We start from the raw sequence: 16,411 nt of genomic DNA on the forward strand, positions 1-16,411 counted from the left end.
TTCTGAGGGCGATCTGGGCTGCCGGGGAAAGCTGGTGGTGAAGGGTGAAGAGACTTGGACCCCACTTTGCACTTTGAACCGGGTGAAGGGGGTGCGGGTAACCTCCCTTCTCTATAGACTTCTTGCTTCTCTCCAGCACTGGCTCACCATCCCCATTTGTGCCAAACCACACGGGACGCTGAAGGCCGCCACTACCCGGGTTTCTTCTGTCCCCGCCTCTCTGACACTCCCGAAGAAGCCTACTGTTGCCACCTGCAGGCTGCCGGGGGTTCCTGCTGTACCCGCGACGAATTTGAGGCCCTGTACCAAGTCAACTTGTCTACTCTCCAACCCCCACCCATCCTCAGGTGAGAACTCTGCTCCCAGATCCGCACGACACACTGACAGGGTGCTCCCAGTGTCTTGGGCTCTGTCCTTCAATTCTGCGGTGGAAGGCTTGTAGCTTCCAGACTAGCGGAGAGGAAGCCACGTAACCCCTGATTACAAACAAGTCTGGAGGAGTAAGAGGTAACCAAGGCTGCCGTGTGTTTTGCGGGACTTGAGGGTTTGTACGGTGCCAATAGAGAGGATCTTGTAGTCCATGGGTTACACATATTGTACTTTGGGGGTTTAATTCCGAATCTGGCTGCGTTCGTCTTCAAGATACTTGCAAGCTCCCAAATTTGTCCGCAAAATATGGGTATGCAGTCTGTGTTTATCCCGCGCTTTCTCCGACGCTCTGGGCTCCGGAACCCCTGACCTGTCGCAGCCAGTGTACGCTCTTGATTCTCTTCCGTCTCCCACAGGGGTCCAGGCCCGCTCCTTGCACTGGGCTTCTACAGTCTTCTTCTGGTGGCACTGATGACCGCAGATTTCGTGCACTTCTGCCGCGGTCGGGGACGGAGGGAAAGCCGAAACGCCAGCAGCCGCCGCCCGGCCTTTCGGGCCTCCGCTGCGCGCCCCCTACGGGTCCCAGTGGGGACAGACTAGCAGCGTCCCTGCGCCTGCGCTTGCGCCTGCGCCTGCGCAATGCGGCCGAGCACCCGGCCCTGGCACCGCTGCAACCTTTCCTTGGCCTCGCTTTCTTTGGCGTAACCCTGACGCATCGCTGGGGCGGAGCAGCTCCCGGCATCTTCCCGAGCCCAGGCACACCTTTGCTCCAGAGACTGCTCCTGCGCCGGCCCTGGAGCTCAGCTTCGCCATGACTGTGAGTGGTCCAAGGGACTCCTGAGCCCCGATCTTCCGTCCCCGGGGTGCATACTGCTCCTCCCGTGACATCCCTCCTTCGCTCCTGGCCGCCGTCACCTCATCCTAGCCCTCTCCCCGGACCGGGCTCCTCTCCCGGCTGCGCGGCTCTGCCCACCGCCTTTCTCTCTCCACAGGCCAGCTCTGCCGAGCAGCTGCGGAAGGAGGGCAACGAGCTGTTCAAATGCGGCGATTACGAGGGTGCCCTGACCGCCTACACCCAGGCCCTGAGTCTCGGCGCGACGCCCCAGGACCAGGCCATTCTGCACCGAAACCGGGCTGCTTGCCACCTCAAGCTGGTGAGGGAGGGGGTCGGGTTGCTTCTACCTGGGCCCGGGGTTGCCCCTAGCCCGCTGCAGCTTGCGCACGAGCTGGGCATTTCCTAGCCGCTACCCACGGTTGCCAGAGATGTCTTTGGGCATCGATAAGTGGGGGAGTCAGCAGAACAAGGGTGCCCATTGCTACTCGATTAGTCCCTCTCAGGCTCCCGATCTTTTTCTTACAGGAAGATTACAATAAAGCAGAGTCAGAGGCGTCTAAAGGTAGGGGGGTGTGGGCCCTCATAGGGAGCTGGGGGTCTTCTGTGGTGGGCAAGGACTCCGGGACCACCGAGCCATCCCTTTTTCCTCCTCCTTTGGTCCCAGACACTTGTCTTTCTACTTGGCTTTCCCACTTCTCTGGCCTTTGCTTTTCTGCAGCTGCCCTCACCTTTTCTGAGGCTGAAACACCGAGCTCCACGTTCGTACCCCCACCTTCCTCTGGCCCTCAAGATCTTTCCCTCCTGCTCTTGCCTGGAGATGGTGGCCTCCTGGGTGCTGACAGAGCTCCTGTTTCTGCTCAGCCATTGAAAAGGACGGCGGGGATGTCAAAGCCCTTTATCGCCGAAGCCAAGCCCTAGAGAAGCTGGGCCGCCTGGACCAGGCTGTCCTTGACCTGAAGAGATGTGTGAGCCTAGAGCCCAAGAACAAAGTTTTCCAGGAGTCCCTGAGGAACATTGGGGGTCAGATTCAGGAGAAGGTATGTGACAGATCGAAGAGAGGTTGGACATTGCCTGGGTCTGGGTCAAGGGTGTAGAGGAGCCGCTGGTAGCAAACACGCATTAATAATGCTCAGCCAGCCGGGCGGTGGTGGCGCACGCCTTTAATCCCAGCACTTGGGAGGCAGAGCCAGGCGGATCTCTGTGAGTTCGAGGCCAGCCTTGTCTCCAAAGCGAGTTCCCGGAAAGGCGCAAAGCTACACAGAGAAGCCCTGTCTCGAAAAAACCAAAATAATAATAATAATAATAATAATAATAATAATAATAATAATAATAATAATGCTCAGCCTGTTGGAGGAAATCAAATTAAAAGGACGGTGTGTGTGTGTGTGTGTGTGTGTGTGTGTGTGTGTGTGTGTGTGTGTGTACTCTAACAGCAGCTAGGGATGGTGTGGATTGGTGTGGCTCCTTTAGGCTGTAATGCATGTCAGGGTTGTAATCTTGTAACCTAGTTAGCCCAGGGTGACCTTAGATTCACTACATACCTGAAGCTGGTCTTGAACCCCTGACTCTCCTGCTTCCAAAAACATTTTTATTTTTACTTTTTTTAAAGACAAGGTCTCATATACCCTAGGTTGGTTCTGGACTTGGCTGTGTAGCTGAGGATGGCCTTGACTTCCTCCCAAGTGCTGGGATTTCAGGCATCTGACTTTTATTTCAGTCTTCTTTATAGTATGAGAAACTTGGAACCTGCCTAAATGCCCAGCGAGGAGAGAAAAACTTAAACAGATGAGGTCAGTGCTGTCATTCTTGAAAAGTGGATCAAAAAGAGAGAGGGCTCTGCCGTTTGGTGGATGGAAAAGTGAAGTATGCAGTAATACATACAGGAAAGTACTGTTACCACTGAGTGACCTATGGTATATCATGTCTGGGCACATTGGGTAAATATGTGTAAGAACAATGAAAAATATTGTCAAAGTTGTACAGCAAAACTCTGGTATACTCTGCTAAACTCTGGGAGTTCAAGGCCAGCCTGGTCTACAGAGCAAGTTCCTAGACATCCAAGGCTACACAGAGAAACCCTGTCTTGAAAGAAACACACACACACAAAGCCTGTTAAAAATGTACACAAAGGCCAAGTGTAATGGCACACACCTTTAATCCCAGGGCTCAGGAGGCAGAGGTAGGCAGATCTTTGTGGGTTCAAGACCAGTCTGGTCTACATTTAAAAAAAAAAAAAAAGAAGGAAAGAAAAAAAAAAAAAAGACTCTGTGTGTGTGTGTGTGTGTGTGTGTGTGTGTGTGTGTGTGTATGTAGTGTTTACCAATATGGTAACATTGGAAGAAAAGAATGGGATTAAGGAGGCTTTCAAAAAATACTTTGACTTGCCGGGCGGTGGTGGCGCACGCCTTTAATCCCAGCACTCGGGAGGCAGAGCCAGGCGGATCTCTGTGAGTTCGAGGCCAGCCTGGGCTACCAAGCGAGTCCCAGGAAAGGCACAAAGCTACACAGAGAAACCCTGTCTCGAAAAACAAAAAACAAAAAACAACAAAAAAAAATACTTTGACTTAATACACACACACACACACACACACACACACACACACACACACACGCAGGCATGCACACATAAGGCATCAAAGGGAGTGTTAGCAACGACCTCACAACCTCCCTGGTCTCTTGTACATTGCTGGCAAGTCCAGTGCCATGGTAGCCTGCTTACGCGTTCTGCTGCGGTAGTATAGCTGACAGTACTGTGAGTGGGCTTCCTATGGCTGACAAGATGCCTCCCCTGCTGAAGGCACTTCCTTTAGCATCAGCAGGCTTAACTGCCCAAGCAGGAAGAAGTTCAGAGAGGAAAACAGCCCAGGGAAGTTCAGGAGGAGATGCCTGGCAAGTCTCTTCCTGCCTGCCATGGTTCCTAGCTATTGGCCTTGTGTTCTGAGCCTCCCAGGGAGGAGAGCCAGGGAGGACTCATGGGAAAAACGACATGTCTGGCCAAGAAAGATGATTTATTCTGTGCTTTGTCATAGGTGCGGTACATGTCCTCAACAGATGCCAAAGTGGAACAGATGTTTCAGATACTGTTGGACCCCAAAGAGAAAGGCACAGAGAAGAAGCAGAAGGTACAGGCCCTGGAGTGAGCCTCTCGGGCTTCCGTACGGACCCCTTTGCTTACCAGTATGGGCCTCAGGAGTCCTGCTGGCCTGCTGTGCTGTAGGCTGAGCCTCAGGCCATGCCTCCTGCATAAGCTGTTGGGGATTGGGTCCTTCGTGTAAAGCCAGGAAAGAGACTAGTGTTCACAGAGCACCCCGGTGGCCACCGTGGAGCCAGGAGCTGGCATACCGTGTGACTGAGGTGCTGTCCTCGCTCTTCAAGCCCCACTAGGGACTCCACTCTACCCATCTCCCGTGAGACCCGGCTCTCCTTTCTACTTGAAGTGAAGGAAGCCGAGGTTCCAGGGCGTGAAATTCCTGGCTGGCTAAGGAGAAGCAGTGAGGTCCAGAGCTCAGGGACTCCTCTTGCCCTGCCCTTGGATGTATGTAGTGTCAGCATTACCATGTGTTTCCTTTGGCGTAGGCTTCTCAGAACCTTGTGGTACTGGCCCGAGAGGATGCAGGAGCTGAGAAGATCTTCCGGAGCAATGGGGTTCAGCTCTTGCAACAGCTGCTGGACACGGGAGAGACCGACCTCATGCTGGCAGCCCTGCGCACACTGGTCGGCATTTGCTCTGAGCACCAGTCGCGGGTAGGTGGTGTGGAGAGGTCCAGTTATTGCTTCAGTCTGTCTGTCTGGAGCCTTGGCTGTCCTAGAACTGGCTGTTTTCCTGTCTCTGTCTGGGATTGCAGCTGTATGCCACCACTACCAAACGGGATGCTTTCCTTAGATCCTTTCTGACAGGAAGCATGGCGCGACCCCAGGTCATACTGCCAGACCTACTTTCCTTTTCTCTTGGAGCTGGCCCATCTACTCAGGTGTCTGCTCACTTTCTGGCCACACTCACTCACTCACCGTTAGGAACCATCGTGGCCGCCCTTTACCAACCAAGCCTCTGTCCGATTCTTTCCCACCGTAGACAGTGGCAACCCTGAGTGTCCTGGGAACGCGGAGAGTGGTCTCCATCCTGGGTGTGGAAAACCAGGCCGTGTCGCTGGCGGCCTGCCACTTGCTGCAGGTTATGGTTGACGCCCTCAAGGAAGGCGTCAAGAAAGGCTTCCGGGGCAAAGAAGGCGCCATTATCGTGGGTAAGTGGAAGCAGGTCTGGCATCTGCCTTGGATGATAGGTACTGTTGTGGAGGGGGTGGATGGAGCTGAACCCGCCCGGCTACTTCTTACAGGATGAACTTTGTAGCTCCGGGTTGTTCAGGAGTGGGGCTTAGTGGTGATGGCTGACCCTAGATTCTTTTGTTTTGCTGAGACAAGGTCTCACCGTGGACCTGAACTCTCAATCCTCTGCCTTAGCCTCTCAAGTGTGTGACATTCTAGGTTTATGTCTCCATGCCCAGCTTTTCCTTTGGATTCTGATAGCCAAGGTGCTTAAGGAGAAAGCTGAGCTCAGAACCCAGGAGGGAAGCCTCCTCTGCCTGTGTCTCTCTGGCTGCTGAGTTCAGCAGTCACACAGGGCTGGTCACTGTAGAGCCCACTAATGTAACATTTTCGGTCGTGTTGTTTTGTCTTCGGTGTGGAGGACTGAACCCATAATGTCGTAGACATTGATCACCAATGTGTATTGTTGCCAGACCCTGCCCGGGAGCTGAAGGTCCTCATCAGCAACCTCTTGGAGCTACTGACTGAGGTGGGAGTCTCCAGCCAAGGCCGTGACAATGCCCTGACCCTCCTCATTAAAATGGTACCCCGGAAATCTCCGAAGGACCCTAACAACAGCCTCACACTCTGGGTCATTGATCAAGGTAGGTGATATAGTTTAGAAAAAATTGCGTGGTTGACTGAGACTTGCCTTTCTGTGGGAGTGTTGAGAAAAGTAGCAACTGTATACGGCAGTGTGCTTGTCCTGAACTGCCCTCCGACGGTCTTATAGTCCCTGTAAGGAGCATGAAGACCTTCCAATTTTGTGTGTGTGTGTGTGTGATGTGTGTCTGTACAAATGCATGTGCATTGCACAGCCCTGAAGAAGGTCAGTTGAAAGGCAGTGTCATCTTTTTTTAAATTGCATTATTTATTTAAACTTTTTTTTTTTTTTTTAAGATTTATTTCTTTATTATGTATACAATGTTCTGCCTGCATGTGTCCCTGCACACCAGAAGAGGGCAACAGATCTCATTACAGATGGTTGTGAGCCACCATGTGGTTGCTGGGAACTGAACTCAGGACCTTTGGAAGAACAGCCAGTGCTCTTAACCGCTGAGCCATCTCTCCAGCCCAATATCTTTTTTTTTTGGTTTTTTGAGACAGAGTTTCTCTGTGTAGCTTTGCACCTTTCCTGAATCTTGCTCTGTAGACCAGGCTGGCCTCGAACTCACCGCCTGGCTTTGCCTCCCGAGTGCTGGGATTAAAGGCGTGCGCCGCCACCGCCCGTCTATTTTAAACTTTTAAGACATTGTTATTTATTAAATCTCTCTTTTCCCCATTCCCTCCCCCACACTCTGTGTGTGTGTTCAAATACTATGACTGCAGAAGTCAGGATAACATGCAGAGATTGGTTCTCTCCTTCTACTGTGTGGGTCCTGGGGATCGAACTCAAGTCAGCAGAGTTGGGGGCAAGCACCTTTACCTGCTCAGCCATCTCATTGGCCTGTTTGAAGTTTCTCTTAGTGACTATGCATTACTATTACTACATTAAGAGAAAAAGACAATTAAATCATAACATAGCGATTTAGACTTCTCATTTTCCAAAAAGATAAATAAGAAAGGACTTGCAAAGGCCCTGCCTGACAGCCCTCTGCAGGGATCCTTGGAGTCTGCTTCTGTTTCCCCCATGGCTTCACAACCGCCATGCCACTGTTGGAACTCTGTGACCTTCCTTCAGGGCTGACAGAGAGGTGCTCTAGCTTTTCTTTGCGTCTCCAAGGCTGTCTCTACCTTTAGGGCGTGGCGCCAGTGCTCTGCTGTCTAAATGGTGTGTCTTTCCAGGTCTGAAAAAGATTCTGGAGGTGGGGGGCTCCCTGCAGGACGCTGCTGGGGAGCTGACAGTGACAGCAAACAGCCGCATGAGTGCCTCCATCCTCCTCAGCAAGCTGTTTGATGACCTGAAGTGCGATGCCGAGAGGGAGAATTTCCACCGACTCTGTGAGAACTACATCAGGTGAGGGAGTCTGCCTCTCTCCCGCTGCCAGGGTGCCAGGGGTGCCATCGAAAAAGTGACTGGCTTCCAGCGTGGAGGGAGTGATCCCCAGCACCTCCACCCCATGTCTTAGTTACTTTGCTATTGCGGGGAAGAGACACCATGATCAAGGCAACTCATAAAAGAGTTTATTGAGGGCTTCCAGTTTCAGAGGGTAAGGAGAATTCATAGCCATCATGGCAGGGAGCATGGCAGCCAGCAGATAGGCATGGCACTGAAGCAGTAATGGAGAGCTTACATGTTGAGGCAGCCACGAGTCAGAGAGAGAGAGAGAGAGAGAGAGAGAGAGAGAGAGAGAGAGAGAGAGAACTAACTTGGAATGGTGTGGGCTTTGGAAACCTCAAAGCTCACCCCCAGTGATACCTTCTCCATCAAGGCCAACCTCCTAATCCTTCCCAAATAGTTCCACTAACTGCAGACCAATCATTGAAATATATGAATTTATGAGCGCTATTCTCATTCAGACAACCACACCCTATTGTTTTTTGTTTGTTTGTTTTTCGAGACAGGGTTTCATTGTCCCAGAATTCATTCTGTAGAGCAGGGTGGCCTCGAACTCACAGATATCCACCTGCCTCTGCCTTGTGAGAATGCTGGGACTAAAGTTGTGTGCCACCATGCCCAGCAACACGCTGTTGTTTTAAGATGGGAATCTTGCTGTGTAGCCTAGACTGGCCTAGAACTCCTGGGCTTCAGAGTAGCCAGGACATAAGTTGTATGTCACTGTGCCTGGCCCCAAACCTCCTCCTTATTCCAGAATGACTGCACCCAGACCTTTTTACCTTGATTTTCCAATAGTGAGACAAATATGTCACGCTAAATAATGAGTCGAGCACTTACTGGATTTCTTTTCTAACCCATGAACTAACCGTGATAGTCCACCCTTGAGGAGCTGACAGCTGAGGGGAGGTGACCAATAATAATGACTTTCAGTAGGGTGACCTCGGATCTTAGTGCAGGAAAGGTATGGGGCAGGGCGCTGTGTGTGAGAAGAACCTATGCTTGGCGGTATGATAGCAGCTCAAGTAGAGGGTAGTGAATGGAAATTGGTGATTGCTATGGTAAAATGGCCAGTCTTCCCTTTGGCAGTTTTTCTGCCTGTTTCTGGCCAAGTAGCACCAAGTGCCCACCCAGTATAGCTAGAGGAGCTGGGAACAAGAGGCCCCTTCTGTGTGCTTTGCATGACAGCTGTCACTCTGTGCCCCTCAGGAGCTGGTTTGAGGGCCAAGGGCTGGCTGGGAAGCTGCGAGCCATCCAGACAGTGTCCTGCCTCCTGCAGGGCCCGTGCGACGCTGGCAACCGGGCCTTGGAGCTGAGCGGTGTCATGGAGAGTGTGATCGCTCTGTGTGCCTCTGAGCAGGAGGAAGAACAGCTGGTGGCCGTGGAGGCGCTGATCCACGCAGCCGGCAAAGCCAAGCGGGCCTCATTCATCACGGCCAACGGCGTCTCTCTGCTCAAGGACCTGTACAAGAGCAGCGAGAAGGACAGCATCCGCATCAGAGCACTAGTGGTGAGATGGAGGCCCGGGTGGGCAGGCAGACAGGGCACTGGTCAGCCGGTGTCTCCTGGGAGGCCCGGGTGGGCAGGCAGACAGGGCACTGGTCAGCCGGTGTCTCCTGGGAGGCCCGGGTGGGCAGGCAGACAGGGCACTGGTCAGCCGGTGTCTCCTGGGAGGCTCGGGTGGGCAGGCAGACAGGGCACTGGTCAGCCGGTGTCTCCTGGGAGGCCCGGGTGGGCAGGCAGACAGGGCACTGGTCAGCCGGTGTCTCCTGGGAGGCCCGGGTGGGCAGGCAGACAGGGCACTGGTCAGCCGGTGTCTCCTGGGAGGCCCGGGTGGGCAGGCAGACAGGGCACTGGTCAGCCGGTGTCTCCTGGGAGGCCCGGGTGGGCAGGCAGACAGGGCACTGGTCAGCCGGTGTCTCCTGGGAGGCCCGGGTGGGCAGGCAGACAGGGCACTGGTCAGCCGGTGTCTCCTGGGAGGCCCGGGTGGGCAGGCAGACAGGGCACTGGTCAGCTGGTGTCTCCTGGGAGGCCCGGGTGGGCAGGCAGACAGGGCACTGGTCAGCTGGTGTTTCCTGGGCTTATCTTGGCACTGTAGGCAAAAGTGTACCCAGGGCCTCCCTAGGGCTACTGAAGGGCTTGTGATCAAGTGGGGAGATGATCCAGGTACAGATTGTCTAGGAATGCAGGACATCTCATCCTGTCCCATTGCTGGTTAGAAAGGCCCATGGAAAAGCAGAAACTGCCCAACTGGACCTTTCTAGACATCATGAGCTGCTGTAGCCAGCCCTGCAGGGGCTGGTTCTCCATGGGCACTGCCTTAGTGTGCTTCTGATGGCTGTGATAAACACCATGACCCAAAACAGCTGGAGATGAAAGGGCTTATTTCATGTCACAGCTGACATTAGAAAAGGAACCTGGGAGCAGGAACCGAAGCAGATACCATGAAGGAACACTGCTTATGGACTTGTTCCTCATGGCTTGCTCAGCTTTCTTTCTTATACACCTCAGAACCACCTGCCCAGAGATGGTACCACTCACAGCCACCTGGACCTTTCTACAGGCCAATCTGATGGAGGCAGTTCTTAAGTGAGGTTCCTTCTTCCCAGATGACTCCAGTTTGTGTAAAGTTAACAAAGAAACCAATCAGCACAGGCAATTCTTTGTAACCAGAAGTAGAGCTTTCTGTCCTGTACGCCTGATCATAACTGGCAGTCTACCTGGCAGTCGCTTCCCAAATAACCACTCAGAGGCTTATATTAATTATAAATGCTTGGCCAATGGCTCAGGCTTTTTACTAGCTAGCTCTTATATTTAAATTAACCCATATTTCTTACTTATGCTTTACCACGTGGTTCCTGGCTTGTTACCTCATTTTCTACATGTTTTGTTTCCTTGGCGGCTGGCTGGCGGCTGCTGACCCCACCCTTCCTCTTCCCAGCACTCTTAGTTTGGTGGCCCTGCCTATACTTCCTGTCTGGCTACTGGCCAATCAGCATTTTATTAAACCAAGTCTAGTGACAAATCTTTACAGTGTACAAGAGGATTATTCCACAGCGGTTCGTCCTGGGTTTCTCTGTCTTGTAAGAATTTAGGCCATGGCTAAAGTACTTGTTCGTGGCCTTTGCTTTTTCTTTTGAGCCAGAGTCTCATGTAGCTCAGACTGGCCCCAAACTCATTATAGAGCTGAGGCTGGCCTTGAATTTCTGATTATTCTGCCTCTACCTTCCAAGGGCTGAGATTACAGGTGTGAACCACTCTATCTGGCACAAAGGACTTTTTTTTTTCTTTTTTCCTTTTTTGTTTGTGTGTTTGTTTTTGGTTTTTCAAGATAGGGTTTCTCTGTGTTACAGTCATGGCTGTTCTGGAACTCACTTTGTAGACCAGACTGGCCTCGAACTCACCGAGATCCACCTGCCTCTGCCTCCTAAGTGCTGTGATTAAAGGTGTTTGCCACCACTGCCTGGCTACAAAGGGCTTTTTGTATGAAATAAAAGGGACAGAACCTTTCATGTCATACAAAATCCTATACAGTCTTAGTATAGGATGGGAATTAGTGTAGAAAGGGCGCAGTATAGAATGGGAATGGGTGTAGAAAGGGCTCAGTGTACGAGAGAGCCAATGTGTCAGTTTCTCCCAGGCACTGTCCTGTGGCCGCCTCAGTAGATGATTATTGCCTAGCCTTCCATGTGTTGCCTCTGGAGAGGTTGTTGATTAATTAAGGTTTGTGGTCCTCCAAGAGCCATGACAGAGGGCCGGGTAAGAGCCAGGCTGCTGTCTCCACCCTAGGCACCAAACATCTGGTCTCATTCTCTTCCTCAGGGACTCTGTAAGCTCGGATCAGCTGGAGGGACTGACTTTAGCATGAAGCAGTTTGCTGAAGGCTCTACTCTCAAACTGGCCAAGCAGTGCCGGAAGTGAGTGGTGTTTCCCCATTTATAGGCTGATCTTAAGAGGGGGAGGGTGTGGGACCAACCGGAGAGGCGCTCAGTGGGTGTAGGTGGGAGGGCCTCAGACACCCATGTTAAGAAGCTGGGTGTAGCTCGCTGGGCACCTGTAGCTCCTTTGCTGTGTGGCAAAACAAGGCTCACTGGGGCTTCCTTCAGTGAGAGACCTTGTTCCAAGGGAGGAGAGAGAGACAGAGAAGGACACCTGACACCCTCCTGTGGCCTCCATGCATGTGCAGAGGTGCACACACACACAGCTTTTAAGAAGGGGAGTGGGTGGAAGGTGGAGCGTCTTTGTTTCCTGCTGTCAAGCGCAGGCAGGGTATGCTTTCTCTCAGGCAAATCCTAGATCCTGTGTCACAGTGGCCCAGCCCCTGGCTTTCCTCCTAGTCCAGGTTACTCCTTCCTGCCTCTGTTTGCTGTTCTGGATTTTGTTTTTTCGAGATAGGGTCTCACTAAGCCCAAGCTGTCCTAGAACTTGTGACCCTCCTGTCTCTGCCTCCCGAATGCTGAGCTTCCAGGCATGTACCACCATGTCTGGCTCCTGCTTCCCACCTCTGATGGTCATCTTCCGTCATACGTGTCCCTAGGTGGCTGTGCAATGACCAGATTGACGCGGGCACTCGGCGCTGGGCAGTGGAAGGCCTGGCCTACCTCACCTTTGATGCCGATGTAAAGGAAGAATTTGTGGAGGATGAGGCTGCTCTGAAGGCCCTGTTCCAGCTCAGCAGGGTAGCTCTGTGGGTCCCTATTGTTAGCCTAGGGCAGGATCTAGGATGGGAGCTTACCAGGCTTTGGCAGGTCTCACGTGTCCCTTGTGTTGCCCGGGAGGCAGAGCCAGCTAGCTGCTTTGTGTGGCCTTGGTGCCTGCGGTGTCTGGAAGCACAGTTGCCCTGGGGGTGAGGGTTGGGTGGGGGGGTGGGGGGGGGTGGTTAAGAGCCGGGCTTGTGAGCTCTGAGTCTGGGGTTGGGGCAGGTTCCCAGCGTCACCCTAGGTTCCAGGTGGGGCTGTGGGGTTGGCTTTGCTCAGCGGCACTCCTCCGTGCCGCTCTGCTGGGACTGCCCTGCTGAATGCCCCTCCATCCTGGCCAGTCCGAGGAGAGGTCCGTGCTCTTTGCGGTGGCCTCAGCCCTGGTCAACTGCACCAACAGCTACGACTATGAGGAGCCTGACCCCAAGATGGTGGAGCTGGCCAAGTATGCCAAGCAGCATGTTCCTGAGCAGCATCCTAAGGTACGGGTCCACGAGGAGGGCCTGGGGGTACCTGTTTTGGGCGGCAGTTGAGTGGGTGATTCATCCTCAGCAGAAAGCGTTCCTTTAAACCGGCGGTTTCCAAGCTCTGCCTGGGCTGTTTGTTTACATGGTCATCAGTGTCTGCTGTGAGGAGAGTCCACATTTCCCTGTCCAGTCAGCTACGGCCCCCTCCTAAACTGCCCCCTTTCCCAGGACAAGCCGAGCTTTGTGCGGGCTCGTGTGAAGAAGCTCCTGGCTGTGGGTGTGGTGTCAGCCATGACGTGTATGGTGAAGACGGAGAGTCCCGTGCTGACGAACTCCTGTAGGGAGCTGCTGTCCAGGTGAGCCAGCCTGCCTCTGCTAACTCCTGTGTCGGCCTGCAGCGTGCCTGCAGGGGTGGGGCCTGTGCTGGGGGAGTCTTAGAGGCTTGGCTGCCTTGCTTCACTGAGCTTGAGAATGGAATGCCTGCCTGCCTGCCAGAGCCCTGGGCCCCACCCACCCACCTTGTCTTCTCCCTGCAGGGTCTTCCTGGCTTTGGTGGAAGAGGTGGAGGATCGAGGTACTGTGGTTGCCCAGGGAGGCGGCAAGGTAAGCTGGTTTCTGACTCTTTCCTGACCCTGAGCCATCCACCTATAAAACATGACTCAGTGGCTGCTGGCCTTGGGGGACATTTCTAGTGACCAGCAGGAACTTCTGCCGGTGGAGTGATGCTGATGTGGACAGGCTCTTCAGAGTCCCTCAGTACTTTGGGCCCATAAAGATCCTAAGTTTGCCTCCTCTGTGGCCCCAGGGCCCAGCACAACCCATGTTTAGAACCTAATAGGTGGTTGAGGAAGAGATTGGGCAGTTTTAACGAGAGGCCTCAGAGTGAGCAAGAGTCTGAGCTGGGAGTATTCTCAGACCGAGGAGAGTAAGACGGACGGTGCCGTCAGGGTTGACACTTGGACCTTACACTCCCTGCTGGGCATTAACAGGGCTGGGACTGTTCCTGTTCCGGCAGGCTCTGCTCCCGCTGGCCCTGGAAGGCACTGATGTTGGGCAGACAAAGGCAGCCCAGGCTCTTGCCAAACTTACCATCACCTCTAACCCGGAGATGACCTTTCCTGGTGAGCGGGTATGTGTCTCCTTGTTTCAGCCATGACCTCTCCTGTTTCCTCATTATGTCCTGACAGCCTCTGGCCTGGGATTCCCCTCCTGATCAATGGGAAAATGGCAGTTTTGCTGAGTCCTGGGGTAGGGGACAGCCATAGAGAGCGCCACTGTCTCGGGCGGGCCCCCTGCTGTGGATCGGTGGGGTTGGGGGCCACTGCAGTGAGCACTGATGGGGGTGTGTGTCACAGATCTACGAAGTGGTCCGGCCCCTTGTCTCTCTGTTACACCTCAACTGCTCAGGACTGCAGAACTTTGAGGCGCTCATGGCCCTAACGAACCTGGCAGGGATCAGTGAGAGGCTCAGGTAAGGTCCCATGGGAGCTTGGCGTAGGGATTTGGGTGAGCCCCGGTTGTACACTCTACAGTTTGGAAAACAATTCCTGGTCATTGTTTGTGCCTCACAATAACTCCTCTGTCACATACAGATGAAGAGCCATGCCAAGGGTGGTACCAGGGAGGGGCAGGGTGAGCACTGTAGGCTCTGATGGCAGATTGCCAGGGGTTCAAATCTGGCTCCCTAAACCCAGGACATACAGAAGCCCAAGCAGTTAGGTTCTGGGGCCCTGACTGTGCCCTGCACTTCCCCCTTTTCTCCCCAGACTGCTGACACTCAGTGGCTTACTGTATGACCCTAAGCAAGTCTTTAAGTCATTCTGCCTCAGTTTCTCCTCATGAAGTAGTAGCGTGGAGAGTTCATTGTAAAAACGCATATAAAAGACTTTAGTAAGCACAAGTAGGTGTGGTGGCTTATGCCAAGGGAGGAAGATTGCTGTGAGTTTTAGGCTAGGCTAGGCTATAAACTGTCTCAGAAGCCCCCCTCCCAAAGCCCTTAGTTCATAAGTACCTGCCCTAGCAGTAATCACAGTCAACATGCATTAGCTGTTATTACTAATTGTGACCTTGAACACATTACTCACCTCCCAGCCCAGTTTCCCCTTTGGCGAAATAGCTATGGTAACCACACCTACACTTTCACCATGGAATAAGGTGAGCATTGAGTAAGATAATTCAAGCATCATGGGATTATGTGAATATCAGGTGATGGGGTTATGATGAGTAGTGGGTGGAATAATTCAAGCAGCCTGGTCAGGTTCAGTGCTCAAATGGTTGATGTTTGCACAGCCATCCTCCTCACCACCACCCTGCTCTGCTCATTTCCAGCATGCCTAACATTCCTAGGCCAGGCCAGAAGTCTAGAAAGCACCGCACTTCATAACTGGGACATTGCTTGGGGAATACCTCAGCTCAGAGCTCAGTTACATGGGGATAAGGTGGCGGGTTATGGTTGTGGAGATGCTGGCCATGCAGACCCTTCCAATTCTGTCCTGCAGACAGAAGATCCTGAAGGAGAAGGCCGTGCCCATGATCGAGGGCTACATGTTTGAGGAACATGAAATGATCCGCCGGGCAGCCACAGAGTGCATGTGTAACTTGGCCATGAGCAAAGAGGTGAGGGTTGGTCCAGGTGGTCTCCATGACAGGGATGCAAAGGGCCCTGTTCTTTTACTGGGCTTTGTGCCCCGGTGGCATGGTCCTTTCTTCCATCTGGTCACAGGTGCAGGATCTCTTTGAAGCCCAGGGCAATGACCGGTTGAAGCTGCTGGTGCTGTACAGTGGAGAGGATGATGAGCTACTGCGGAGGGCTGCTGCCGGCGGCCTGGCTATGCTCACCTCCATGCGGCCCTCACTCTGCAGCCGCATCCCACAAGTGGTTAGTGCCTGTTCTTAGTGGGGGAGGATGAGGGAACTCCCACTCCCTGCATAATAGTATTGCTGTTGTGTGAGGGGGTTCCTGGGGTATAGGTGTGTTGTCTACCTGAGTTGAGCCTGTTGCTGGGTCCTCACACCTGCCATTTCCTACAGACCACACACTGGCTGGAGATCTTGCAGGCCCTGCTTCTAAGCCCCAACCAAGAGCTCCAACACCGGGGCACTGTGGTGGTGTTAAACATGGTGGAGGCCTCCAAGGAGATTGCCAGCACCCTGATGGAGAGCGAGGTGCTGGAGATCCTGTCAGTGTTGGCCAAGGGTGAGGAGAGCCCAGTCTCCAGGGTTGCTGCAGCCTGCCTGGGGAAAGCAGTGGAATATAGACTGATCCAGCCCAACCAGGATGGAGAGTGAGGATTGGCCCTGGGCCCACAGCACATGCATCTGCCACCCACCGCAGCACTGAGAGCCAGCACACAAGCAGCTCTGGCCAACAGGGCTGGGATGCCGGACACTTGCCTCTCTTCCCCAGCTGCACTCTGGTGTTCCGTGCTGAGAGATCACACAGCACACAGCCCTGCTCTGCCAGCACTCAGAAGGGCCCTGTATCTGTAGAGAGCTGGGAATGGAGAAGTGCATCCCAACTCAAGCCTGTGGATTATGGACGTCAAGAAGGGCACCGCAGCATCCTCACAAGCCGTGAGCACCACCAGAGCCTGCCAGCAGGCACATTCCTCTAATAAACCGTGTGGAACAGAAGCGCATATTTGTTGTGTAGGAGGGTCTGCTGAGGGTGGGGGGCTCTGGAGCAGTAGCTGTGCACCTGGCAAGTGTGCTTCAGAGGGCTGTCCTGCAAGAGAAGGAAGTCGGT

General features: G+C 53.4%; 1 protein-coding gene across 2 annotated transcripts; it reads left to right on the forward strand.

Moving 5' to 3' along the window:
• Positions 1 to 1,079: 1,079 nt before the first annotated feature.
• Unc45a (unc-45 myosin chaperone A) lies at positions 1,080 to 16,299 on the forward strand. 2 transcript variants are annotated; one of them, XM_052714530.1, is made up of 20 exons: positions 1,080 to 1,186; positions 1,362 to 1,523; positions 1,730 to 1,766; positions 2,066 to 2,241; positions 4,234 to 4,326; positions 4,781 to 4,948; positions 5,277 to 5,445; positions 5,941 to 6,111; positions 7,292 to 7,463; positions 8,712 to 9,012; positions 11,325 to 11,419; positions 12,040 to 12,181; positions 12,541 to 12,681; positions 12,895 to 13,022; positions 13,203 to 13,269; positions 13,682 to 13,795; positions 14,022 to 14,137; positions 15,165 to 15,282; positions 15,389 to 15,544; positions 15,697 to 16,299. In XM_052714530.1, the coding sequence occupies exons 1-20, from the start codon at positions 1,181 to 1,183 to the stop codon at positions 15,952 to 15,954; spliced, it is 2,790 nt and encodes a 929-aa protein (XP_052570490.1). In that variant the 5' UTR covers positions 1,080 to 1,180; the 3' UTR covers positions 15,955 to 16,299. The 2 variants fall into 2 exon arrangements, with proteins under 2 accessions (XP_052570490.1, XP_052570491.1); XM_052714531.1 differs by lacking the exon at positions 1,080 to 1,186 and having other exon boundaries at positions 1,446 to 1,523; positions 1,923 to 2,241.
• Positions 16,300 to 16,411: the final 112 nt, after the last annotated feature.

The sequence above is a fragment of the Peromyscus californicus genome, unplaced genomic scaffold, assembly GCF_007827085.1.
Source record: "Peromyscus californicus insignis strain IS unplaced genomic scaffold, ASM782708v3 Scaffold_4__1_contigs__length_199733344, whole genome shotgun sequence".
NCBI lineage: Eukaryota > Metazoa > Chordata > Mammalia > Rodentia > Cricetidae > Peromyscus > Peromyscus californicus.